Genomic DNA, 27,928 nt, shown 5'->3' with positions numbered 1-27,928 from the left:
CGTGTATACACACACACACACACACACACACTAACAGGGATTATCTGTCTGTTCTGAATCTGATAGAGAAATGCAGGCATGAATAGGTAAGTCAGGTTCTCTCCATCCTCCATTCTCTCTCTTTTTCTTTACCTGATAGATTGATTGATTCAGGTTGCATTGAAAGAAAGCATGCTCTGAGCTTTGGGTTGGTTCGAAAATATGCCGTGTTGTGTGAGTTCTTCTCGCACCTCCTCACCTTCTGGTTTCTGAATTTGACTGTTTTTCTCCTTTCCTGAACACAGGTACAGTTTATGCACTCTCTCACGAGCACTGTTTAAAGTTCCTCAGCTTGAAGAAGTCTGCATTTGTGTTTCAGGAGTTGGAGAGACCAGATAGAACAGTGTCAGGGCTCAAGCTTCTGAACTTTCTCCCAGACGTCTGAGAAAATGAGCCAAAGTCGAAATTATGTCAAAATTTTTGCCACGTGTGCATGGATGTTTCCTGTAGTATTTGCATGATGCAAGGTTTTTACTTTAGTTTAGAGTTTATTGCCATTTGCGCAAATACACTGTAGTACAGGTACATTGGAATTCTTGAGCGTTTTCCATGAGTCAGCTTCATAGACATTTTTTTTTTAAAGGGGGGGTTACAAATATATGAAACAACATACATTCTAAAATAAAAAACACACTATAATACAAAATTATAACAATATCAAATAAACAGTGAGAGTACTAGATAGAGCTATGTAAGGCTGTCATTAAACTGAGTGCAACTGTATAGCAATAAATATAGAAAAAAGTAATAAATATCTATGTGAAGTGGTATTGCACATATTGACATTTTCAATGCAATTTGCACACACAAAAAAGTTGGATCAATTTAAAAAAATGTTCGCAAGTGATTGTATGTTGTACGACGTTGACATAAATGTTAATTTAGATTACAGGTTAAGCTACATAAATTATTTGCATTGAGTCAATGTCAAATATTTTGTGTGATATATCACACAAAATATTTGAACACAAAATATGTGAACTTTGAACGCAAAATATTTGACACTTTGGTGATTCCAGTCCCTTTCATATATATATATATATATATATATATATATATATATATATATATATATATATATATATATGAAAGGGACTGGAATCACCAAAGTGCAAACTAAAGATCCATCTATATTTCTGAGTTCATCGATAAACAGTGCTTTATGATCCAACAGTCCTGACTGATTGAATGTTTTAATGCCAGAGGAAGTGTGTGTTGTCCTGTATAGCGTGTCAGAGCGGAGCGAGTGGCTTCCAGAAGCAGCGTGAGAAGCCACATTGTTTGACTGGCACGATTATGTAATATTTTTCATTCATGTGTGAGCTCTTCTGCGCTCTCACTTGAAAGGGAACCGCATTCCTCCCTGAGATCCACAAGACGAGCTGCTCGAGTGTAGCGTTTCACAAAAGTACTGGTTTCGCCCTCTGTGTTTTTGTTTTTTGTTTTAAGTATTAAGACTGTTACTTACACTACATACTACTTACACTGTTACTTAAGGACTCCGTAATTATGGTTCCATGATTATTTGCTGATTTGACTATTTGATGTAGTTGTGATTTAAGCATGACATTCAACATTCAGACATTTCTATGTCAGTAAAATGTTTCATTTATTATTCTTGGTTTATTATTATTGCGATATAAAGGAGTGTTTAATGGAGTAATAATATCAGGAAAGTACAAGACGTTTTGTTTTCTCAGGTATTTAGCTGCTAGGACCTTGTTTATTGTACCACGCTTACATATTTACTGTCTGGTAAAGAGTTCAAACACAATTCATTCATCACAGTTCTGTGTTTGATGATCACAAACCCATATTTTATCATCATGACAGGCACAATTTCAGTGTTTTAGATGTCAGTGTTTCAAATTTTGGTCCTTTAGAGTGTTGTGTTCTGAAGCTTAGTGTTTAAGTTCAATGTTTTATAATTTTGTGTTTGAGGTATTTGTTTATACTCAAGGCTTTAAATTTTAGTGTTTGAAGTTCAGTGTTTTATATTCGAGTGTTTTATATTTCAGTCTTTAATCTCAGTGGTTTATATCACAGTGTTTATATTTATTGTTTGAGTTCAGTGTTTATATTTTAGTGTTTAAGTTCAGTGTTTTATAATTTTGTGTTTGAGGTATGTGTTTATAGTCAAGGCTTTACATTTTAGTGTTTGAAGTTCAGTGTTTTATATTTGAGTGTTTTATATTTTAGTCTCTGAGCTTGGTGGTTTAGATCTAAATGTTTATATTTATTGTTTGAGTTCAGTGTTTATATTTTAGTGTTTGAGTTCAGTGTTTTATATTTTAGTCTTTGAGCTCGGTGGTTTAGATCTAAGTATTTATATTTGTTGTTTGAGTTCAATGTTTATATTTTAGTTTTTGAGTTCACTGTTTTATATTTGAATGTTTTATATTTTAGTCTTTGAGCTCGGTGGTTTAGATCTAAGTATTTATATTTATTGTTTGAGTTCAGTGTTTATATTTGAGTGTTTTATATTTTAGTCTCTGAGCTCAGTGGTTTAGATCTAAGTATTTATATTTATTGTTTGAGTTCAGTGTTTATATTTTAGTTTTTGAGTTCAATGTTTTATATTTAAATGTTTTATATTTCAGTCTTTGAGCTCAGTGGTTTAAATCTAAGTATTTATATTTATTGTTTGAGTTCAGTGTTTATATTTTAGTCTTTGAGCTCAGTGGTTTAGATCTAAGTGTTTATTTCTTCTTTTTCAGTGTTTATATTTTAGTCTTTTAAGTTTTATATTTGAGTGTTTCATATTTTAGTTTTTGAGCAGAGTGGTTTAGATCTAAGTGTTTATATTTATTGTTTGAGTTCAGTATTGATATTTTAGTGCTTGAGTTCAGTGTTTTATATTTGAGTGTTTTATATTTTAGTCTTTGAGCTCAGTAGTTTAGATCGCAGTGTTTATATTTTAGTACTCAAGCTTTGTATTATGCTTTAGTGTTTCGGTTCAGTGTTTTGGTGTTTGAGTGTAATGCTTAATATTTTTGTGTTTAAGTTCTGTTTTCGATTTATTATCCTTTAAGTTCAGTGTTTTATATTGTAGCATTTGAGTTCAGTGTTTTATTTTAGTGTGTGAGGTTCCTGCTTTAGATCTTAGCGTTTCTATTTTTCTGTTTGAGTTCAATGTTTCATATTTTAGTGTTTAAGCTCAGTTTTGAATTATTTTTAGTCTTTGAGCAGTGTTCTATATTTTAGTGTTAAAGTTCAGTGTTTTATATTGTAATGTTTGGGCTTTTTTTTATTTGAGCATTTGAGTAGTGTTTTTATATTTTAGTGTTTGAGTTAATTGTTGTGTATTTTTAGTGTTTTACAGGGGAATTTCAGTGTCAGTTTCTCAGAGCTCAGTGTTTTAGACTGTCTTGTTGTAAAATAATAGTCTTTTAATTCTCAGTATATTATCTCAGTCTTTCAGTGTTATAGAGCTTTTATTATTATTATTATTATTATTATTATTATTATTATTTCGTGGACACAGGACAATCACTTTTAATTTGCTTGCTTTTTTAATAACATGATATAAATGTGAAAAGTGTCAGTAAATCAGAAATGAGAACTTTTTCCTTTGTAAGTGATGCTTATATACATTTCTCTATTTATAGCTTCATCAGTACCTTGATGAGAATTGATCAATTTGGGTTATTTGTTGATGTTTAAAACCCATTAAAGTTTTCTTTAATTACTTTTGTTTAAAAAATTAAAGATTTTTTAAATGTTCTTAAAATTACACATTATCTGCATTTTTAACAAAATTCAAAACACTTAAATTTCAGGGAAATACAAATTAGAGCTTCAGTTTTCTCAGCATTATGTTTATATCGGATCCCTTCAAGTCAGTTGGATTCATATGAATGAATCATTTATTAATATTAATAACCTTTATTTATTAGTTGCATATTATTATTATTATTATTATTTTTCATTTATTGAATGTGTTTGTCTTTATTACACTTAGGTGTTTTAGGGGGAAAAATGTGTTACTGTGTTGAAGTGAAAATGTGGGTTGTAAAGCGAGTGGTGAGATGTGTGAACAGCGTGGTTCGAAATGTGCGCAGTCTTGCGATAGTGCTCTCTTTATTGCGGTTGGCTGCTGCACTGTGGTATGCATGGGGCTTTTTGTGAGGCAGATTTAGAAAGGCCTCTTTAGAGGCTGGACACAGCCATACAATCAGCTTAATGCCTACGTGCAGGCTCTTAATGAATACCCCCTGTGTGTGTCCAGCCCACAGAGGGAGCGAGTCCGAGTGCAAGTCTCCATGACTATCAGATTCCGTTTGGAGTCGGATTTGTTGATTAAACATTGGTCATTTTGCGTAGTAGCGTAATACACACCGGTGTTTGAGTGCATTAGATCTCTTTTGTCGCTAAACCGTGTCTCGTCCTGTCCCAGGAAGTGGATCTGGATGTGTAATGTCCTAGCACAAGCCGGTGATGGACTACAGACACACAGACGCTAATCTGGCTTTCTCTGCAGAAGTGTCACCTTAAACCAGACCACGTCCGCAGAATGCTGAGTCCTATTGTTCCCTATAGTAAGTTCACGCATGCTTTATATTTAACATCATTTCCATATGTTGCTTGTAGTGAGAAGTTTGGACTGAGGTCCTGCTGCTGCTGCTGCGACACTCCAGGTGGAAAATCAATAACACAGAACAAATAAGATGAATACGCCGTATAGGATTAATTTACTATTTAAGAGTTATTCCACTAAATCGAGTGTACATGAGCTGATACTCGACGAGGCGCGTAGCACCGAGTCAGCTATAATCCATGTACGACGAGGTCGAGTAGAATAACTGTTTTTATTCTATCCATGTTCACTGGATGTTGAGAAAGAGAGCATTTTTATTGTTACTTTTTGCAAATTCAATAAATGAAAACTTTATACAAAACATCCGACAAAATCATTTCCACTTAGAATGTAAACAAACCGGCGAAATGACACGAGCAGTTTGTGAAAAATGCAATAATAATAATAATAATAATAATAATAATAATAATAATTCTTGAAAATAAAAAAGATATGTTCTTACTATCAAATACTTTTATTCCATAATTTGTTGCTTTTTTAGATATATTTTTTTGGAGTTTTGTTTTCGAGTAGAGTATTTATTTCATCCTCGGTTGGTTCAGCAACACGCTCCGCCATTTTCTTTTCTTCTTTTTTCAGCGGTTGGCAAACCAACTTATAGGTGCATTACCGCCCCCGACTGTGCTGGAGTGTGGAACAGGAGATATTGGGGGGGGGGGGGGGGGGACGGGACACCTATATTCTTTTATTTAGCTCTTTCTGTTTCTTTTAAATACTTGATAACTAAGTGACTTGATGTGCTCCGCCATTTTTTTCTCTACTCACGGTATATGAGCTGATAGCCTAGTAGTAGAGTAGCCAATCAGAGCGCACGGTTGCTCATATTCAGTGAATGTGGATAGAATAATTTTGCGTATCTTTAATCTGACAAAGTGTGCATGCTGGAGGGAAAAAGCAAAGGGTGTATAGTTGTGTGTCTCTGTGTATCCGTGTGTGTGTGTGTGGGAGGTAAGGAGGGGGGTTCGTTGATGACTTTAGCAGTAGAATCCCTGCAGTTCTGACAGTGTCATCTCACAAATCCCTCTCACCCTCCCAGTTTCCCCTGCTCTGTCCACTCGGTCGACCTAATAACTTACATGTCCAGTTTTAGTCCCTGTTCCACATCTCCACAACCCCCTCCCTCTGTGCCGCTCTTCATTTGAGCTCCCTCACCAAAACAGCATTGTTTGTTCGCCAGCATGGTGCTTTTTTTTCTCAGCGAGCAGCCTGAGGAGCCGCTTTAACCCGACTCTCCGGCTCACCTCCTCTGCGCTTTATCGGAGTGACAGCTACATGAAAAGAGGGAGAGAAATCCAACCGCCACGCCACATCTGATCAATTGGAGATGTAATTCCATAATAATGAACAGAGGCCTTTGGATGCTTGGATGGGATGTGTGTCCTGGAGCTGTTTGTCGTGCTCACGTTGTGAAGAGTTTGGTTCCAAAACGCGATAAATGGCAAATTTGAAAAATTGAAACTCCCGCCACCAAACCATCGGCAATTATCATATCTTACTCGGACCATATTCAGTTTTCGCCAAAACATGATATCTGCCATTGATTTACACACTGCATTACAGCCTTTCATTCCAAAACGCAACAAGCACCATCACTGATTTTTCTCAAAACCAGACATATCCATTTGTCCAATCAGAGGCTGCTATTGGCGTGAAGTCTTCTAAGATGGCTGCGCCCATGAAGTAGGAAATCGATTAATCACTTCTCGCATTTACTGGACAATTTCATGCTGAAATATGAATAATTTTGATAAAATAATCTATAAAATAAAATAATCTGTCATGAAAGAACACAGTTAAATACACTTTAAATAGAAAGGGATATGTAGCATTTTGGGGAAAAATGCCACGGTGTGGATATGTAGCGACTTGACAAAAAAAATTAATGACTTGGTTCAGTTAAAAGCTGTTAATTAGTTCTGGATTTCATTTTTTAAGTTTATTATCATTAAGGAGTTGGTCAATAAATTTTAAAACAGGATACAGTGGTTTTCCTTTTATCACGTCCCGTAATCAGAAAAAGTGATTTTTCTTGAAACAATGGAACTGGATATATTGCGTTTTGGAACCAAACTCTTCTTATATTGTTTAATTGAAATACTGTACTTTTCACTTACTGGAGAATGACATGCACACAGGATTGTGTTGTATGTTAATTCAAAGAAGCATGGCATCAGACAAGGTGTGTGTTGCATTTATCAGTCCTAGTAATTATCAGCTCGTTTTTGTTTTTAAAACTTAGCGAGGCTGTAATTGCTCAGAGCATCTTTTACGCTGGAATTCACTTACTGGCGTCAGCCCAGACTTGTCATTTTAGTCATTCTGATGGATGGTTCTTTACTGAACGGTTCTCGACAGGCCACATTTTTCTCTCGCCCAGAATGACATAATTGCAATGGAAGCATTCTTTTTCCTCCTCGTTATAATGCCATAAACACAGCAGGATGTCACAAATATATTTCATATATTCAATAAATCAAAGCTCTCACTTTTTACTTCACAAGCCGTCTCAGTTTGGGTATTGATTTGTAAGAATGTCACAAACGCTTGGTGGAATAGCTTGCATTCCTCAGAGAGGCATCATATTTGAGCCTTTTAGCCCACTCTGAATTGACCTGTGGACTCGGACAGAGCCTGCTCGTCCTGTGTTGCCATGCGCTGATGAGAACAGGCTGTTCTTGTGCGCGTGCGTTGTGTGTGTGTGTGTGTGTGTGTGTGTGTGTGTGTGTGTGCTCTTGAGCATGTAGTGTGAATGTTAGGACTGCACATGCAGGTGTTATATATCCCTCATGTTTACACTCTAACCACTTAAACACATGCAGATTCCTTCCTTAAGACATTAGGCTAGGACTAAACGGTCATTTATTTTTCACGCCACCTGATATGTTCTGATTATAACTCAACAGTTTACATATAATTTAATGAGAGAGAGAGAGAGAGAGAGAGAGAGAGAGAGAGAATTGTAACCGATTGCATAGTAAAATTGATTTTTGTGTTCTAGTTTTTTTCTCCTCCTCTCCTGTTTAATGACCACAGACAAGAATTTCTACACATTTCCACATCCTGAAGCTTGTTTCATCACAAAATCACTTTTATTCTATCCACATTCACCGGATATGAGCAATCGTGCGCTCTGATTGGCTACTCTATTACTATTCCTACTACTACTACTACTACTACTACTACTACTAGGATATCAGCTCATATACTGTGAGTAGAGAAAAACAAAATGGCAGAACGTCTTGCTGAACCAACCGAGGATGAAATAAAAACTCTACTCAAAAACAAAACCCCAAAAAATACAAAATAAAAAAGCAACAAAATATGTAATAAAAGTAGTTGATAGTAAGAACGTATCTTTTTTAAAGAATTATTATTATTATTATTATTATTATTATTATTATTGCATTTTTCACAAATTGCTCCTGTCATTTCGCCGGTTTGCTTACATTCTAAGCGGAAATGATTTTATCGGACGTTTTGTATAAAGTTTTTATTGATCGAATTTGCAAAAAATAAAAATGCTCCATTTCTCAAAATCCAGTAATGTGGACAGAATAACAGTTATTCCACTCAATCTCGTCGTACACGGCTTATAGCCGATAGCGATCAGCTCATGTACGACTTGATTTTATGGAATAACTTAAATAAACAATGTCTAAGGGAAGCTGTTGTGACACAAAATAAACTTTTATGGACGTTTTATAGAGCATGGTCACAAATTTTTCATGCAAATATATGTGTAATTCGTTCTTTCGAGGTTTATAGATGGAGAATTTGTGCGAAAGGCGGATATTTCATTACCGTGTAAAAGTGATGTGTTTAAAAATGTGTTTTTCAAAAAAAAATTAATTTCACAACTACCCTTAAGGTGATGATACACGGAGCAATTGTGCTTCGACACTTTCCCATTGAGATCGGGCAACGTCATTTCTGAACGATCTGAACGATTCTGATCGTTTTGGGCAACTTTTTAAGATCATCCAATCAGAGTGCTAGCAGCGAATCACATGACCATCTGAGAGCTTCTGAAATTTTCAACAAAGATGGTGGCATCTCCAGCAGTGGAGCAAGGAAAAAGACAGACGACTTGTATCTTTTTATGACGGTAAGTTGTTCTGTGTAAACCCAAAGTGGTGACTTTACCTCATGAAATGTTTAACCAACAGATTTTTATTTTTATGGCTCAGGTTGTAATTAAGGCATTGATTTTTTTTTCAGCTAAGTGTAAAATGCCGTTAGCTAACCACCACTCAACAGAGATTGAATGGGATTTAGTGAACTAGCGGTGATTTTTGCTAACATAGTTAGCTGAAAGTTAGCAAAAGCTAGCTATGTCAGGATAACGTTAGCTCTCTTGCGTCAAGTTAAAGTGCCATTCCACCATTGGATGTATTCTTTGGCATAAGACGTGGCACATATTATCAGCAATGGCGGATAGAACGCGATAAAAATAATACCAATAAATCTAGCTAATACCAATAAATCTAGCTAACTGAAAGATTAACTCAAAATTTTTCGCAATTTTTTTGGCCCCCATATACAAGGAGAAATGACTCTCTCACTTTGGGGGTTTCCTGGTCTAAAAATAGACCGACACGTGGTACACAAGAAGGGGAACCTGCCGATGACATCACGTTTCACTACCGCGCGGAAATTAAAAGGGTAGGTGACTTTGGTCGCAAAATTAATATACTTGTCGTTGTCAAAAAATTATGTTTGATATATCATTTTGAAGCTAAAAGATTTCTCTGTCTAGTCATGTTGTCATAAAATATATTGTATTTTATGCCAAAGAATACATCCAATGGTGGAATGGCACTTTAAAAGTGATGGGCAGCTCATAATTTTTTTTTTTTGAGTTGCTCTTATCTGATTGGTTGTTGTCAATTGTCTGTTGCTCTAGTTAGTCTCACCTGGTTGCACGTTGTCGGCAACATTGTCCAAAAAATTGCCCCGTGTATCATCACCTTTAGATTTTCATAATTAGTAACTTCCAAGGAAATGAATTTTCTTTCTTTCTTTCTTTCTTTCTTTCTTTCTTTCTTTCTTTCTTTCTTTCTTTTTTCTCAATACAGAGAATTCTTGCCTTTGCTATTCCTTTGGTGTTCAAACTGAAACACGCTGGAGTATTTCTTAAAATCTTGCGACGTGCTATATCCACCTGTAAGCTACACATGAGAAAGCCCAGCCCGTGTGGTACACATGTGAATAGTGTCACATCCTTGCTTGAATTTTCTTTGTGGCCCAGTTGAACATTCCCACCATCAGGATTTGTTCCTGACCACATATCACAGACATTAGTGGTTTCCACATACACACCCTTGCATGCATGGACACTCTCTCTCTCTCTCTCTCTCTCTCTCTCTCTCTCTCTCTCTCTCTCACACATACACACATTCAGTTTCTTTTCCAGCCATTTCTACACATTGTCTCCTCACACCGCCCATGTGCATTACCTCTACTTACACTTTTAAACAGACAAACCTGAAGGAAATCTGAGAGCGATTCCTGGGGCCACGGATACTCCTGTAGGGATTTGGTGCAAAGAATCTGTAATCTGCACTTCAAACACGCTCCTAAATCAGTCCCAGGCCAGCAGCTCACAAGTGCCCTAACTCTTGTTGCTCAGAGGCCCGCTGTCCAGCAGATCCTTTTTGCTTTTGAAGAGCGAAACGAATACAGCCGCCACCTCTTCTTCACAATGACCTCATTTCTTTTCTGCCTTACACACACACACACACATGCACACACACAAAAAAAAATGCCAGGCCTGTCGAAGCACTCTGATTACATCTGTTAAGTCATTAAAGCTCTGAAACTCTGAGGAAAGGGGGCATGCTGGGTACTTCTGGATGAGTGGTACATCTCAGATGCCTCCAACAACCCTAACGAGAGCGACCGAGAGCTGAATACGGCTCTGGAGGGGCCCTTGAGTAAACAGGCGCCATGCTGAAGTGTCTGTGTGAATGAGCGCAGGGTCATTAGTGGCGAGTGTGAATGGGGTTTAATTAGCCCTCACGGAGGTGCGTGCGATGTGGGATGGGGAGCTAACAGGGTGACGGGAGGGGGAAAGAAGAGAAGCTCTCCTTCCTTCTACTCTCCTTCGCACTTCTCTCATCAACTCACTGTCATGCCGGAGAGCTCATTAAGGCCCAGCGCTGTTGCAATTACGCTCCTAATTAAGGCTCTGACTCATTTGGGTGGCCTGCCTGCCTGCCTCATCTCTGTAGAGCTGCAGTTTCACCCCCATACGTTGAGCTCCTAATTACGGCATAGACATCAAGTCGACTACTTCTTCACGTAGTGCCTCGGGGATCCAATTTTAGGGCCGCTCACATTTCGTTTTGTTGCCGCGCAAACAGAAAAATCCCCCCTCGGTTGTAGAGTCAATAAATAAACAAAGAGAGCGAAAGAGAGGGCAGAGGATTTAGCCAAGTGGGAATGAAGCATGCAGGGTGGGATTGGAAGCGGAGGGGGCAAGAAGGATTCAGATAAGGGGATGAAGGAAGAAAAGGGGGAGATGGAGGAGAGATTTGGTGGTAGGGAGACAGATGGAGGGGGGTGATTGGTCATCACCGAGCCTTAGGACAGCTGTTCTTTGATATATTAGTGGACACAATGACCTAAACCTAGCCTGCAGCCACACAAAATAGGGACCCTGTTTTTCTTAAAGGGGAGGGGTTGCCTGGCTTTTGGCCATTTGTGGACACAAATTAGCAGATTGAAGTTGGGGGGGGTCTAAAATTATGAGCATCTATCAATGCATCTAGCTGTTTCATGCAGCTGAGCACTAATCATCAGCTACAAGGTGGCACATACAGAATCATCAACATTAAAGCATGTACATTCAATCCCTCATTTTGTTAAAAAAAACATAAGTCGATGATGTAATTTTATTCAAATGCAGGACGTGTGAAGATTCTCAATATGTACAACGTACAAAATCCATACAGAATTTTTTTTTTTTCTGAAAGCACTCTAGTTCTCAAAATGGGGTTCAATGGACTGGACTGTAATGTGTCCATACTGTATCCTCCAGGCCTCCGGTTTCATTTATTTATATTTCACAATGTTATGATGGCGATAAATATCAACGACTATCAAAGTTACTATAAAATAGTTATTATTATTCTATCCACATTCACTGGATATGAGCAATCGCACGCTCTGATTGGCTACTCTACTACCAGGATATCAGCTCATATACCGTGAGTAGAGAAAAACAAAATGGCGGCTTTGTTATCAAGAATTTAAAAGAAACAGAAATAGCTAAAAGAATATAGTTGTTTTTTTCCTCCCCAGTATCGCCTGTTCCACACTCCAGCCCAGTCGGTGGCAGTAATGCACCTTTAAGTTGGTTTGCCTACCGCCAAAGAATGTGAAAGAAGGAGAAAAAACAAAATAGTGGAGCATGTTGCTGAACTAACTGAAGACGAAATAAAAACTCTACTCGAAAACAAATCCCAAAAAAATACAACAAAAAACTGCAACAAAATATGGAATAAAAGTATTTGATGGTAAGAGCATATCTTTTTTTCATTTTTCAAGAATTATTATTATAGCATTTTTCACAAATTGCTACTGTCATATATTTATATTCTATCCACATTCGCTGGATATGAGCAGTCACGCACTCTGATTGGCTACTCCACTACCAGGATATCAGCTCATATATTGTGAGTAGAGAAAAACAAAATGGTGGAGCGTGTTGCTAAACCAACCGAGGACGAAATAAAAAATCTACTTGAAAACAAAACCCCAAAAAATACAAAGCAACAAAATATGAAATGAAAGTATTTGATAGTCAGAACACATCTTTTTTAAATTTTTATTTATCAAGGATTACATATTATTATTATTATTATTATTATTATAGCAAAGTTTTTATTTATCGAATTTGCAAAAAATAAAAATGCTGTGTTTTCTCAAAATCCGGTGAATGTGGATAGAATAAAACAGTTATTCCACTCAATCTTGTCGTACATGGATTATAGCCAACTCGGTGCAACATGCTTCGTCGGCTATCAGCTCATGTACGACTCGATTTTGTGGAATAACTGTTAAATATATACACTCACTGGACACTTTATTAGGAACACCCATACAGCCACCTTCTGTTTGATGCAGTTCTGTAATCAGCCAATCCCTCGACAGCAGCACAATACATCAAATCATGCAGATACAAATAAATCAAGAACTTCAGTTAATGTTCACGATGTTCAAACATCAGAACGGGAAAAATTGTGATCTCAAAGTGTGACTTACTTTCTTTCACTGTGGCATGGGTGTTGGTTTGAGCCAGATGGACTGCTGGTTTGTTTGAGTATTTCAGAAACTGCTGATCTCCTGGGGTTTTCACACACAACCATCTCTAGAGTTTAGACAGAATGATACGAAAAACAAAAAACATCAACCGAGTGGGTGACAGTTCTGTGGGTGGAAACAAATGCCTTGTTGATAAGAGAGATCAGAGGAAAATGGCCAGATTGGTTCGAGCTCTTTTGCCAGGAAGGACATAGCAACTCATAGCAACTCTTTACAACCGTGGTGAGCAGAAAAGCATCTCAGCATGCAACAGCAGAAAGAAGAACACATTGGGTTCCACTCCTGCAGCCAAGAACAGGAATCTTAGAATCAAGAACAAGTTCCTATTAAAGTGGCCAGTGAGTGTAGATATATATTTTTCAATCAGTGATTTTCCCAATGTCAACTTGAAATTAATAATAACTTTCAAAAGGTTAAAACTAGAAAAAATGACATTGATATGATACAAATCACATGCAAATACGGTTAGTTCTGTGGGTTCAGGAATAATAATAATAATAGCTTCAATAAATAAATATAATTGCCTGATATTTAAATATTTTAAATGGATCTTAATGGGTGCTGTGATCATATGCTACGCCGCAAAATGCTCCAGGAGTGCACTTATCATTCTGTGTTCCTCTCAGAGCAAGTCGCTTACATCATGGTTTTGTGGTTCTAGTAGCTAATCAGGAATGATCTAACATGCCTGCATGCACTTACAGTGCGACCTACGGAGGAGTGATAATGCCTTCAAAAGCTACGAGATTACAGAGAGCTGGCAGAGGGAGGGAGGGGTGGGGCGAGAGTGAGGATAGAGAAGCTCCTTCACTGCCACTTCAGTAGATAGGCTCCCTCCTCTAGGGATCTCACATGGGTTGTGTGAATAGATGCATGCACGTCTGGGAGGGCGCTGGGCAGCAGGTGTGAAAACTCGTAAGAGCCCTCCAACTCTTCTGTTATTACATCTTTTTAGGGCCATGAAAAGAAAGAGCAGATGAGCTCCGGGGAGAAAGCGTGAACGCTGCCCAGGGATTGGGTTTCCCTTGATTGATCACATCGCTGTGACTAATGCATAGATTTATAATAATTTTCTCAGCAATGCTCAATTAGACATGGCCTATAAGTAATGACTGGGTATTGTGTGAGGTGCGTTTGCTTGGACTTTGGGATTATTTTCCAGCCTGCCTTACAACCTTACGAGCTGCTGTATTTAGCCAAGAAATACATGTAAAATAATCACATATTCTGAATGTTACTTGAAGAATGGTGAAATTTGCTGCTATATAGTGTATTTATTTATTTATTTATTTATTTATTTTAAATACAGCTTGTCCTGAACTGAAATGCTTCTCTTTTGAACATCTCAATCACAAGTCCTTGCATTTTTTAATCTGGTTACCGGCAAAAGACACACAAACACCGTCTAAAACCAGTTACTATTTATTGATTTAACATGCATTGTATTAGATCGGTGTTTGCCTGCTTTTAGACTGGATTCTTACTGACCTAACATAATCTTTATAAATAACCTTGCATAAGTTATAAAATATTTCTAAATTATTTTTAGTGAAACATATTTCTTTTCTTGTATTTGAGGTCCCAGAGTACCGTATTTCTGCAGAAGCCTCCAATTTTGGTCAAAAACCCAACATCTCTGAATACAAGTCAAAATTAAAAGCAGATGTGCAACATTCCTTCGTACACACTTACTCAAATCTGATTTTATTAAAATTCGCTTAAATTTGTGTGAATTTAAATGAATAATGACAGTGTGATGACCGTCAACTGTAGACAAAGTTCTGAATTTGCAGATGTTAGACTGCGTCGGTTTGAATGTAGCTGTAGCCTAATCCTCCATTTTGCACCCTACAAACATTATACACTACCGTTCAAAAGTTTGGGGTCACCCAGACAATTTTGTGTTTTCCATGAAAAGTCACACTTTTATTTACCACCATAAGTTGTAAAATGAACAGAAAATATAGTCGAGACATTTTTCTGGCCATTTTGAGCATTTAATCGACCCCACAAATGTGATGCTCCAGAAACTCAATCTGCTCAAAGGAAGGTCAGTTTTATAGCTTCTCTAAAGAGCTCAACTGTTTTCAGCTGTGCTAACATGATTGTACAAGGGTTTTCTAATCATCCATTAGCCTTCTGAGGCAATGAGCAAACACATTGTACCATTAGAACACTGGAGTGATAGTTGCTGGAAATGGGCCTCTATACACCTATGGAGATATTGCACCAAAAACCAGACATTTGCAGCTAGAATAGTCATTTACCACATTAGCAATGTATAGAGTGGATTTCTGATTAGTTTAAAGTGAGCTTCATTGAAAAGAACAGTGCTTTTCTTTCAAAAATAAGGACATTTCAAAGTGACCCCAAACTTTTGAACGGTAGTGTAATGGATTCTAGGTGTGACTTGGTATCATCTATAAACCATAAAAGAATTAAACAAGGTAGGCAAAATGATCTAATTGGATATACCAGTGCAACCAGCATCATATAAGATAAACAATATGAGAGAGAGCGGGGAGACTTGGGATGAGGGAGACTTGGGACAGTTTGTATTCTCATAAATTAATTTCAACCAATCAGGTTTTAGATGACATCAGAAGTTAGATGTTGCCCCTGAGAGTAACCTACCTCCTTTGGAGCCATGAAGTTGGACACTGCAGTAAGGTTTGTGCAGTTCAATATTTTCATCAACCAAAACTTGTATTTTCTACTTCACAATCCACCTCCATTCTATGGTGTAATGTATGCTGGTGAATTGGTGATTTGTTAGGAATTAAAGCTAGTCGGCCTTTCGATTTCATAAAATCGGTGAAATTTAATTTCCTCTGAATTATTTGGTCATTGTGATGTATGTTTATTTCTGTAATATCTCACAAAAAAAAAAAAACAGGCCATTTTGTGGCCGGGAAGTTATTTAATTTGAGGGGATTAAAGCAAATAATGTGCATGAAATCGCTCGCTTCGCGCAGTCAAGCAGACAGAGGAAGTCTGTGTGCGCATGCGCAGGTTTACCTTTGAGTGTGCACTGACAGTTACACTGACATTCTGGCGCTAAACGAACAGCTGATCACACCGAGGTGCTCGCTGAGCGCCGATATTTATTAGTTTGGTCCTGCGTTTCCTTTCCTTCGTATATAACATAACGTCTTTTCTTCTCGCTTTCTTTCCGTTACTGTAGTCGGTCTTTCACGTTTCATTCGCACACTCACGTCCTCCATTTTTCTCTCCTGTTTCAAATTTGTATCCCACAATGCCTTGTGCAAACAGGGAAAGCCCACCATGTGATGCATGACGTAGTATCTTGTATTGCGTCATGGTGAAGCAGGAAAAAATAGCAGTGAATTTAGGGCCACGTGGCCTTAAATTAATTAATTGTTCTATTTTTAAAAAACAAATAAAATTGGAAGTCTGTGATTTGAGTTCAGTAGCGTTCGGTTTACTAAACAAAAATAATTGCGTGTTGGGGGAAAATTCTTTTTATGACCTGCGCTTAAAAAATCTGAAAGGCAGTCTAGCTTTTTCCTTCTTAAGAATGGGACTGTTTTGTCCCATCAGGTTTTCCGTAAACTGACATTTTTCTATCACTGTGTATTCATATAGTTCATATGTTACAAGTTTATAAGATAATAAATAAAAATTAAACATGTAGGACTAGGTATTTTATTTTTGTCCCGTCTCCCACCATAACGTCCCATGTCTCCTGTCAATGTCTCATGTCTCTCCATAAAACATAATGACAGAAAAAGTGAAGCCTGAAGGCCAGTATATGTGACAAGCTGAGAAACTAATGTTGTGGTAAGAGGGTACAGTACATACTCTTTAATGCAATGCGTGTGTGACACGACCTGCGAAGAATTTCGTGCGATCTACAAAAGCTGAAAACTTGTCGCAAGTCTCCCTGCTCTCCACTAGGGCTTTTTTTTTTTTTAATAGATATTAAATATGCCTTTTCATTTTGGTCAGAAAGCAAAGTTGATGTAAATCCTAAAAAATACTTGTACTTTCATTCCACACTCTCGCTTCATACTTAAAAGTCCTGTAGAGTCTTTTTTGCCTACATCATTGATTCTCCAACATCTGAACTGAATATAAATCAGCTAATGATTGGAGCTCAGGCTCTTGTCTTATCTTTCGAGCTCTGAAATGATCAATTCATGTAAACAACCCAACCTCCCTCTGTTTTCTTCTTCTTCTCTTTTACTATTTGCAACTTTTTTTTCCATATTGCTTCTAATCCCTGTTTCTGAACTCTTTGTCCAAAAAAGGGCTTCCTGTATGACATTTAGGAACTGTATTCCACAAGGAGAGCTGCAAACATGTGGAAAATTTGACTTCATTCAAGCATTTTCACTCAGATACTGTTCTCTTGGGGTCTCTTGAGGTTAAATTATAATTAGTGCTGTTTAAAAACTGACATACGGATTTTAAATAAAATTTGGTTTTATATATATATATATATGAGTGATTCCACGCTTATGGGTACTGAAATGGGGACATGAACTTATTTTTAAAAATTCACCTAAAACCATTTCTTTTTTTCACCATCAGGTCACAAAACATGTAATCTTTAATGAATGATATGTTAAAAGATAACTTTAATTTTCTGAGATGTAATAAAAACATATTTATATGCCAAAGTCAGAACGTAACAGAAGTGTTGTGGACATATATATTCTCAATTTTAACAATGTAGAATTACTTTTTGAAACATAGGAAGGTGATGTTTTAGCAAATATAATTAATAAACATGTGTAGTAGAATAAACATACACATTCTTTCAATAAGATTAACATGGTATATAGCTAGATTGTAATTAATTTGTAACAGACGCGAGATGGACAATCGTAACAGAAGTAATGTAACAGACATCATTTTGGAACTCATAGGCTTGACTTTGGCATATAAATATGTTTTTATTACATCTCAGAAAATTAAAGTTATCTTTTAACATATCATTCATTAAAGATTACATGTTTTGTGACCTGATGGTAAAAAAAGAAATGGTTTTAGGTGAATTTTTAAAAATAAGTTCATGTCCCCATTTCAGTACCCATAAGCGTGGAATCACTCATATATATATATATATATATATATATATATATATATATATATATATATATATATATATATATATATATATATATATATGTGTGTCTCCATCTTTAGGGTGGTTTATGAGGACATGTGGGGGAAGGAGTGTGTGGAGTGTGTGAGCGATCCTGTTTGATTGGATTGATTCTTCCTGCTCGCACTCAAAGCAGCTCTCTCCACACTCTGCCAACTTTAATGGTCGCCTATCCCAGAAGGCATGTCGCATGTAAGCAGGTTTTGTTCCTTGAGACAGGAAAACAAAAGCAGACAGAGAGAAAGAGGGAGAGAGAGATGGCTTGTGGACCCCTCGGGAGCTGTGAAACTGCTTCTGGCCTGCTCTTCTCACGTTACAGAAAACTAGAGTTGCTTGTACACACACGTTCTGCTGCAAGAGTAACATTGTTATGGGTAAAAAAAAGGGCTTAGTTTATCACAGTGGGAAATTTGACTGAGGTGGAATTAATTCCAAGTGGTAAAGCTAGACGGCCTTTCGATTGCATAAAATCGGTGAAATTTAGTTCCCTCTGAAATTTGGTCATTGTGATATATTTATTTCTATAATATCTTACAAAATATCAGACTATTCTGTGGCTGGGAAGTTATTTAATTTGGGGGGATTAAAGCAAATAATGTGCATGAAATTGTTCGCTTCGTGCAGTCAAGCAGACAGGGGAAGTCCGTGTGTGTGTGTGTGTGTGTGTGTGTGTGTGTGTGCGCATGCGCAGGTTTATCTTTGACCGTGCACTGACAGTTCCATCATTCTGTCGCTAAACGAACAGCTGATCACACCGAGGTGCTCGCTGACCGCCGATATTTATTAGTTTGGTTCTGCGTTTCCTTTCCTTCGTATATAACATAACGTCTTTTCTTCTCGCTTTCTTTCCGTTACTGTAGTCGGTCTTTCACGTTTCATTCGCACACTCACGTCCCCTGTTTTTCTCTCCTGTTTCAAATTTGTATCCCACAATGCCTTGTGCGAACGGAGAAAGCCCAACACGTGACGCATGACATAGTATCTTGTATTGCGTCATGGTGAAGCAGGAAAAAATAGCAGAGAATTTAGGGCCACTTGGCCTTAAATTCATTAATTGTTCTTTTTTTTTTTAAATAATAAAATTGGAAGTCTGTGATTCAAATTCAGTAGCTTTCAGTCCACTAAACAAAATAATTGGGTGTCGGGGAAAATTCTTTTTATGACCTACACTTGAAAAATCTGAAAGGCAGTCTAGCTTTAAGCATTTGAAGATGATGTGACTAAGTTGTTTTTCCATACAACAGGGCAAATCTGGTTTCTTCCTTAAATCAGATTTTTAGAGTTTTAGTTTCCAAATTGCAAATGAACGAATCTGAGCCGTAATCGCATCTGTATATCAACATGTTAGTTGTCATAGTAACTACGTATCCATATGTATGATGAGTACCACAGTGCAGGTACATTTTAGACAAAAAAAATTCTTCTTTTTTTTTAACAATGTAAGGGAACAGGCAACATTCATTGCTTTCCACCCTTTACTTACTAATTTTTGATTTTAGGAAAAAAAAAGAGAAATAAATTTAGTTTGATTGGTTAAACTAAGTCACATGTTTGGAAAATCAGATACTGATTTGAAAACGCACATGTGGCTAGAGTTTCACTGGGAAAAAAAAAATCTTGTCTTTATTTGCTGTTGAGTTTGCAGAAAATATCTGCCTTTTACCAACTGCCGAACAGCAAGGGCAAAATAATCTAGAGACTGTGACTAAAGTCACAGTAATTTGCGCTAGCCATTATAAACCGGGACGTCTGATCACCGTAGTCTATAGATCCGGAATGGTAAGATATAGAGAACGACACTTAGTGAGGAAAAGTTGCACCCTGCTGCCCTGAACAAAATTCAGAGAACTGATTGAAAAAATCCTGTTTTTCATGGATCACTCCGGATCAGTGATCCAGATCAGCACCAAAAGTTATAGCAGCGTAATTCAGCCCAGAGTTATTCTTCATGTGAAATTTGGTGATTGGCTGAAAACTGAGGGAGAAATAGCATCCTAAAAGACATTAGGAGGAGGAGAAGAAGAAGAAAGTAGAAAGATCCTGAGGGAGCGTAATAATTTGCGCCAGTGCCGCTAGCGCAAATTAATTATGGTAAGAACAGAAGGAACAGCAACTAAACACAATAACTGGAGAAAGAGAGTAAGAGTGAGTACATAGGAATGCTACAAACATGAGTCAGGAAGCTGTCGATGAAGAAATGATTTCTCTAATAGTACACACAAATAAAACAAACTGAAAGAGGAACCACAAAGTGCTTAGGTTTATTTTAAAAAGGGAAGAACTTCAGCATTGGTGAACAGCCTTCAGAGTGATGAGTCTTGAAGGCAAGACTTCTGCTTTACTAAAAGCAGTGGCATTGACTTCTATCTAAAATTGGACAGCAGGTGGTTTGACTGTGGGCTTGTGGTTCACACCTCCCCAACACATTCCACGCTGAACTCGAACACTGTCAGCCCCAAAATAGTGCTCGTGCACTATCTTCATTACACACTCCTTAGAAAGAAAAAAAAGAGACGCAATACGAAGTGCACACACAACACACCCCGAACTCCCTCAATAAATCCCAGAGCACCACAAAAGCTGTCGGTGGACCTCGGTTGAATAGATTAATAAGATTTCCATAATTAGGCAGGCTTCTGACAATAGGATCCCTCTCCTTTGTCTCAGAACCAACAGAATTGTCAGGCTAAGGGGACGTCTGCTGGACTGGACATTGCAACAATGGACACCGAGACAGTAAGGCGGTCAGTGGAAACATCTGTCTCTCTACCCGGCCTGGAGTCTTGTGCAGAGTGGCTGCGTCAGGCCCTCAGAGTCTGCTTCCCACAAAGCGGCGGCTGCAAGGGTCCATGTGGACAATAGGGCCTGGTGGCGAGAGAACCCTTCTTTTCTTAATCCAACTGCTACGCCTGTGTTTACTCGCCAGCTTCCCATGTTGATTGCCGCTACAGAGGGTGACATGTAAGCCAGAGATGGTCATATGGATATCGCTGTGTTTGGAATGGCATACATGGAACGAGATTAAGAGTTTTTCCATCTCTGTTAGCGAATCTAACCGCAATGAGAGTCGCTGAGGTATGCTTGAGCTTTATTAATGTAGTGTTTTACAATTATGAAAGCTGCACTACAGGACACTGCATAACATTTAATCTAATAATACATCTCAATGTATAGTTGCCAGAAATGAAATCTACACAGCTTTCCTTAAAGCTAGATGGCCTTGCGATTTCATAAAATCGGTGAAATTTAGTTCCCTCTGAAATTTGGTCATTGTGATATATGTTTATTTCTGTAATATCTGAGAAAAACAGGCCATTCTCTGGCTGGGAAGTTATTTAATTTGAGGGGATTCCTGGGCAAATAATGTGCATGAAATCACTTGCTTCGCGCAGTCAAGCAGACAGAGGAAGTCCGTGTGCGCATGTGCAGGTTTACCTTCTTCTTCTTTTGGGTTTTACGGCAGCTGGCATCCACAGTGTTACATTACTGCCATCTACTGTACAGGTTTACCTTTGACCGTGCACTGACAGTTCCATCATTCTATCGCTAAACAAACAGCTGATCGCACCAAGGTGCTTGCTGAGCGCCAATATTTATTAGTTTGGTCCTGCGTTTCCTTTCCTTCGTCTATAACATAACGTCTTTTCTTCTCGCTTTCTTTCCGTTACTGTAGTCGGTCTTTCACGTTTCATTCGCACACTCACGTCCTCTATTTTTCTCTCCTGTTTCAAATTTGTATCCCACAATGCCTTGCACGAACGGGGAAAACCCACCACGTAATGCATGACATAGTATCTTGTATTGCGTCATGGTGAAACAGGAAAAAATAGCAGAGAATTTAGGGCGACATGGCCTTAAATTCATTAATTGTTCTATTTTTTTTTTTTTAAATAATAAAATTGAAAGTCTGTGATTTGAATTCAGTGGCTTTCGGTCCAGTAAACAAAAATAATTGGGTGTCGGGGAAAATTCTTTTTTTGACCTACACTTGAAAAATCTGAAAGGCAGTCTAGCTTTAAACAATTTAGTTTGGTGTCCAAGATTCGTCACAACTGACTTTGCTAATAATGTAATGCTAATCTTACTTTAAAGCCTTTTTAGCTATATTTGTAGCTTAAATTAAAATAGAAGCAAATTTCAGACACCATACTTTGAAGTAAACCATCTCCATTTCATTTATGCTGATCACGTTAGCTGTTTGCTCTTTGACAAAACGATTTTGTTGTCTAAAATCCACCATACTGTACTCACGAGTAGTTCTCCAGGGCTAGAATAAATGAATCTTCAGCACACCTATGACTGAATCATGAGCATGGATTAAACCCCAGTCAGATTACAGCAGGGTCTAAGCACACGCCGAGGTGTAATTGCGAGCTGCAGCTTGTGTCCGGTTCATTTAATGCTGGATGGAATAGTGTTCAGTGAGGTTAGAGGACAAAAGGTGGAGGTGCTCTGGATGAAGGTCAGTGCCTGGTCTTTATCATACGCTTCATGGGAGAAGGTATATATCCTTCCATCCCAAATGGCTCATCCGTGAGATTGTGTCTGGGGAAGGGAGGGGTTCGTGGGGGGCGGGGGGAGTGGAGAGCAGGCGCTCTGGCCGGAGAGCGTGTCCGTGTGTGAGTGTGCATGCATATGGGATCCGGTGTGCACAACCTCGTGTATATTGATGGAGTGGACAGCAGTTTGGCTGCTCGGCTGAGTTGCTTAATGTCAAGGCTTGTCCGCACACACACACACACACACACACACACACACACACACTGGCCAGTGTGCCTGCTGTCCACTCTCTCCCCTCCCCTCCCCTCCCCTCCTCTCCCTGCTGCAGGTTTTATGAGCTCCCCTGGGCTGCCATCCATCTCTGTCACACACTGGCCCCATTATTGGGCTCCACACAGCTCTGCTTCTACCAGCCTGCAGATGGGAATGTCCTGCAGGACGTCTACTGTTTCTGCAGTCTGGACAATGACCTCCAACTCCAAGCCCCAAACCCACTTCATGCTCTCTTTCTCATTTTTTTTTTTTAATAGTTAGACATATAGTGTATATATATATAATTCAGGACTTCTTTGCAATGTGGGAAAGATGAAGCCCTTGGCATTACCATGAAGCACAAGGTAATGCACTGACCATCTGGAGAAAAGAGAAAGAAAGAAAGAAAGAAAGAAAGAAAGAAAGAAAGAAAGAGAGAGAGAGAGAGGAACGGGGGAGGGCAAAGTTTAGGAGAAAGCCTGAAGGAGAACGCACGCAGCATATTAGCCTGAGGTTTGATTTAAATGGCAATAAAGCAGGGGGCGCCCCCCCCCCCCACACACACACACACATACGCACACACACTTGCAGAAGTATGAATAATGAATCATAACTTTCTGAATAAAAAATTAAATAAAAAATTCCACCTGTAATAAAGGCTCACAGACTTTATTCTTTTACTTCTACATTTTCCTGTTGTAGGTCTCACCTCGGGCCGGTTTGTGACAGTTCAATAATGCTGAGTTATGCAAGGAATTTCAAGCTATTATCTCTGCAAAGAGAAGTAAATCACTTTCCAATATGGGCTTCAATGTGGTTTCTTTCAACTTGCTGAAAATGCATACACCACAGAAACACACTGATCAATGGTTTATAATAAAAATTGTATCCAAGGACAAAACTTGGAGTTTCACCGAGATGGAGTGTAGAGAGAAATTTCTCTTTTGTTTTTCACCCCAGTCATTATTCTATCGGTCTCTCTTTCATCCCTTCAACATTAAGGCAGCGTAATGAATCACAGGGTCCAGAGCCGCAGATAGCCAGAGGAAAAGACATTCCACGCTCCCAGTGTTTCATGGGAAGCAGTCGATGAATAGCACAACTATTCTGTGCCGCTTGCCCATCCCCCCCCCCATTTTTTTTTCTTTACTCCGCCGTCTCCCTCCCCATTCTCTCTCCAGCTCTGTCCTGGCTGCACAGGGCTTTTAGAGAATTGCTTTGTGGACAAGCCGATGTGGCGCAGGGGATGGACAGCAGGCGTTCAGTCAAACATACACTGGGTGATAACAATGGCTCCTCAGGGAGGGCTGCAGATGCTAGCACATGGCAGCTATGCACTCTAAGTGGGGAAAGAACAAGTCCACCCCTTTTACACTCAGGGGAATACAAATATATTATTTCTTTCTTTCTTCCTTTCTTTCTGTGTTTGTGTTTGTGTAAGTTTGGTCCCATCGACTAGCAATGACAAAACGCAACCTTCAATAGCCACTAGAGCTGGGCAAAATTCTAGTACTTAATATATAATACCTCCATATACAGATGATGCATAAATATATAGTTCATAATAGTTGAATTATCAAAATTTAAAGGAATATGCAATGATTTTTTTTGGTCTAATCTCTACCCACTGTATTTGTAATGCATGAATAATGACCACAGACCAAAAGAATGGACACATATTAACTCAAAACAATCATCATGGGCAGTTGCTGAATAACGAAATGCCTTACAAAACTGTACTCTTATTCAACTTTTGAACACTAAAAAGAATAAAAAGTAATACAGTACACTGGAGCAGCACAGTAAAAATAATTTCCTACTCTTTTTATAAGGTTTTGTGGTGTTTATTTGCAACTAGGTTTTACCATGTTTAAGTTAAACGAGGTTGACTACTATGGGGCAAAGCAATGAGTCAGTACCTTTGTCTGATCTACAGCTTTCACGTCATTCAAAAGATTAAAATGGATTTGAAAATGGGCTTAACTTTAGTTAAAATATTATTTTAGCATCTCAGAGCCACCTAGTAACAACCGCCCAGAATTCCCAACATATAATTTTGCCCCTTCAGTGTTCTGTGTTGTGACATGGGTTGTTTGTATCCAACAGGTCTATTGAAGATGCACTGGAACCCGGAGCATGCCCAGCCCCTGAGCCAGTGGCCCGAGCAGCATTTGGATGTGTCCTCCACCACCTCCTCACCCGCCCACAAACCTGACCTGTATTCGGCACGTGGCCGTGGCTCCTACAGCTATGCCTGGGCCAATGATGATATCTCAGCCCTCACTGCCTCCAACCTGCTTAAGCGCTATGCTGAAAAGTACTCAGGTGTGCTGGACTCAGCCTACGAGCGCCCTACTGTGGGTGCCTACCCCGACCCTGGCGCCTTTGGGGCTCTCAGTGGCAGCCAGAAGAGTGAACTGGAGCCCTGGCCCCTTTCACACAGCACTGATTCAACTTACCCTTTGGTTCCACCCTCTACCCACGATGGTCTGAAGGTGGCACCAGCACCCACGATGCCACCTGGCTCAGGCAGTGTATCTGCAGGCAGCAGTAACCTGTCAGACTCAGGCTACAGTGGGAGCAGTTCATGCAGTGGTCCCCACTCCAGTGACTACCCGCCCAGCTACAATGGCACCTACCTCTCGTCAGGATACTGCCCCCAAGGCAGCTCAGCACTTCCCCCAGCACCACTTCATGCCCTGCAGTCTGGTCCCACCCTCTTGCCCAGCTACACACCCTCTGCACCTGTCTATAACTACCCCCCTGCCACCTACCCCCACCAGACCAGCCTTGCGCCCACCTATGGCCACCCAACTCCCCCTTACCTTCCCTCTGGTATAGCAGCTCCAACCCCCATCACTTCACGGCCCACGGTGGTAGGAGGCAGCTACAGTTACCAGAACAGTAGCCTGGGTAGCTCAGAGACAGGAGGTTCACTGAAGAGGAAGGCATTTGAAATGACCCCTGAAGAGGAAGAGGGGGACGGGAGTTCACGCTATAGGAAATATAGCTATGAAGCCTTAAAGTCTGGTGGAGACTCGCCATATAGTGTGGGTGACAAAGCAGAATGTAGAGGGAATGGGTTTGTTGCTACAAATGCAGACCCACAAGCATTCAAGCCCAACAAACCTGGGTCACAGCCAGGCATTGCAAGTGATGAGGTGGGCAAATACAGTGGCCTGAAGCCCCTGCTTTCGCCAGCATATGGAACAGCTGGTGACTACAGCCCTCCAACAGCCATAACAGGAGAGAGCGGAGGAGCCGAGCATGGTTTTCCACAGCAACAACGTTCACTAAAGCACTCTGAACCACTGAAAAGTACAGAGCAGCACCTGCTGGAGGTGGTAAATAATGAGCTACAGGACTGCACGTTGCCTCCACTGTGGTCAGATCTAGTTGGCCATGCTCGTCTTAAAGCAGTTCTGGAAGAGGAACTGCTGTGGCCAGTACTGCGCTCTGACAGCTCTGTTCGTCCGCCACGAACTGTGCTACTGTTTGGTCCACGAGGGGGTGGCAAGACCACACTGGCGCACTCCATGGCCACCCAGCTTGGTGCCACTTTCTTCAGACTGAGCGGCGCCACGTTGGTATCCAAGTGGAAGGCTGAAGCTGAGCAGCTTCTTGGCATGCTATTCTCTGTGGCTGCAGCACGCCAGCCAGCAGTGGTGCTACTAAGTGAGTTAGAGGCCTTTGAGGATGATGAGGGTCTCAGACAGCAGCTACAGGTCCAGTTGGAGAAGGTACAGCGTGGATTGGTACTGGTGATGTGTTCCACACGCCACCCAGAGCTTCTGAAAGAGCCTCTGCTACGCTGCATGGCCAAGCGCTACCATGTCAGCCTACCGGACGGAAGTGGGCGCAGGCAGCTGCTGCTGCAAGCTCTTGGGCCTCATGGCTGCAGTCTGAGTGAACAGGAGCTGGCTGCTGTCTTGCAGCGTTGCGATGGATTCTCTGTATGTGAGCTGCTGCAACTCGGTCAGCAAGCCCTGGCTTCAGCATCAGCTTCAGGCACTGGTCAGATGCATGGCCTTGGCGCACCCCTCTCCTCACCAGCCTTCAAAGACTTCGAGAGCGCTTTCTGTAAGGTGCGACCACATGGGGCCCCCAAAGAAATGGACACTTGTATGGAATGGAGCAAGGTGTATAGCCACTAAGAGACAGTTCAGCCACTGGAATCAGGACTGCTTATGTTTGTGCAGAGGTAAAAAGCCTCATGGATACTTTTTTTGCTTTTATTCTTTCTGTTTTCTTTTTGTAGCTACATACTTCGCAGCCAAAAAGGGGGGTTATTTTGGGAGATTACATTTTACGGTGAAAAGGCATTTTAGAATGAACACCTTTTTGTCTTGGAAACATGCCATGGTGTGCTGTTTTTCTATAAATAAACATATACTTTATTTTTTTCCCCAAAGAAATTAAAAATATTAGGCATTTATCAGAAGGGGAAATTGTTAGCTGTTTGCTGTTAGAAAATCTGAAATATTTTCTGGAATTTCACTCGAATTCCGATCAGCCTTGATCCTGGAATGACCCTGGATTATATGAATAATGCCCCATTAACTGTAATTCTCAGGATGCTATTTATTGCCTCTCTGCTCCAATGGCATTATATTTTTTATTATTTTGATTGACTCTAAATTGATGTTTTGGAGTTTCTGATTTCTGATCTTGGGACATATTGGAGCAAATGAATTAATTGTTTTTGACCAAAAAAGATAAAAGAGCACCATATCCCTTTTTTAAAAGATACCTGCCCTATTGACAGCATTTTACCAAAAGGCAACCACCGTTATGCAACCTGCTTGAAACCAACAATATTGTGCAAAACGAGTTCATTGTTAGACCGTGCTCATATTGTGTGCACTTTGTCAAAGCACGGTCTTTTCATGAAAGGTGTATGCATCGCTACCCAAATAGTATTAAGACATAAGAAGTAAGAGAGAAAGAGAGAGAGAGAGAGAGAAACTGGCCCTTACTGTCTGCACAATCTGCTCTGTACACTGTACAAACCAAACACACACGGAAAATAGAGTCCACAGTCTTCTGGGGCGTTAAACACACAACCTCTAACCACCAATCCCCGT

The 27,928-nt window shown here is 39.5% G+C and overlaps 1 protein-coding gene across 1 annotated transcript; it reads left to right on the top strand.

The window, feature by feature from the left end:
- Positions 1–27,289, top strand: fignl2 (fidgetin like 2). The gene is made up of 3 exons (XM_060936990.1): positions 1–86; positions 4,436–4,577; positions 24,951–27,289. Exons 2-3 carry the CDS (start codon positions 4,553–4,555, stop codon positions 26,996–26,998), a joined length of 2,073 nt encoding a protein of 690 aa, XP_060792973.1. The 5' UTR covers positions 1–86; positions 4,436–4,552; the 3' UTR covers positions 26,999–27,289.
- The last annotated feature ends 639 nt before the right edge of the window (positions 27,290–27,928 follow it).

The sequence above is a fragment of the Neoarius graeffei genome, chromosome 13 (assembly GCF_027579695.1).
Source record: "Neoarius graeffei isolate fNeoGra1 chromosome 13, fNeoGra1.pri, whole genome shotgun sequence".
Lineage (NCBI taxonomy): Eukaryota > Metazoa > Chordata > Actinopteri > Siluriformes > Ariidae > Neoarius > Neoarius graeffei.
The sequence above is the reverse complement of the archived record's forward strand: the minus strand, read 5'-3'. Positions and strand labels throughout refer to the sequence as shown.

What these genes read in the sequence shown, in the direction of transcription:
- fignl2 (XM_060936990.1), top strand. Translation starts at nt 4,553, where the DNA reads ATGCTGAGTCCTATTGTTCCCTATA. An exon ending in GAGTCCTATTGTTCCCTATA is followed by an intron (nt 4,578 to 24,950) that starts GTAAGTTCACGC and finishes TGTATCCAACAG; the next exon opens with GTCTATTGAAGATGCACTGG.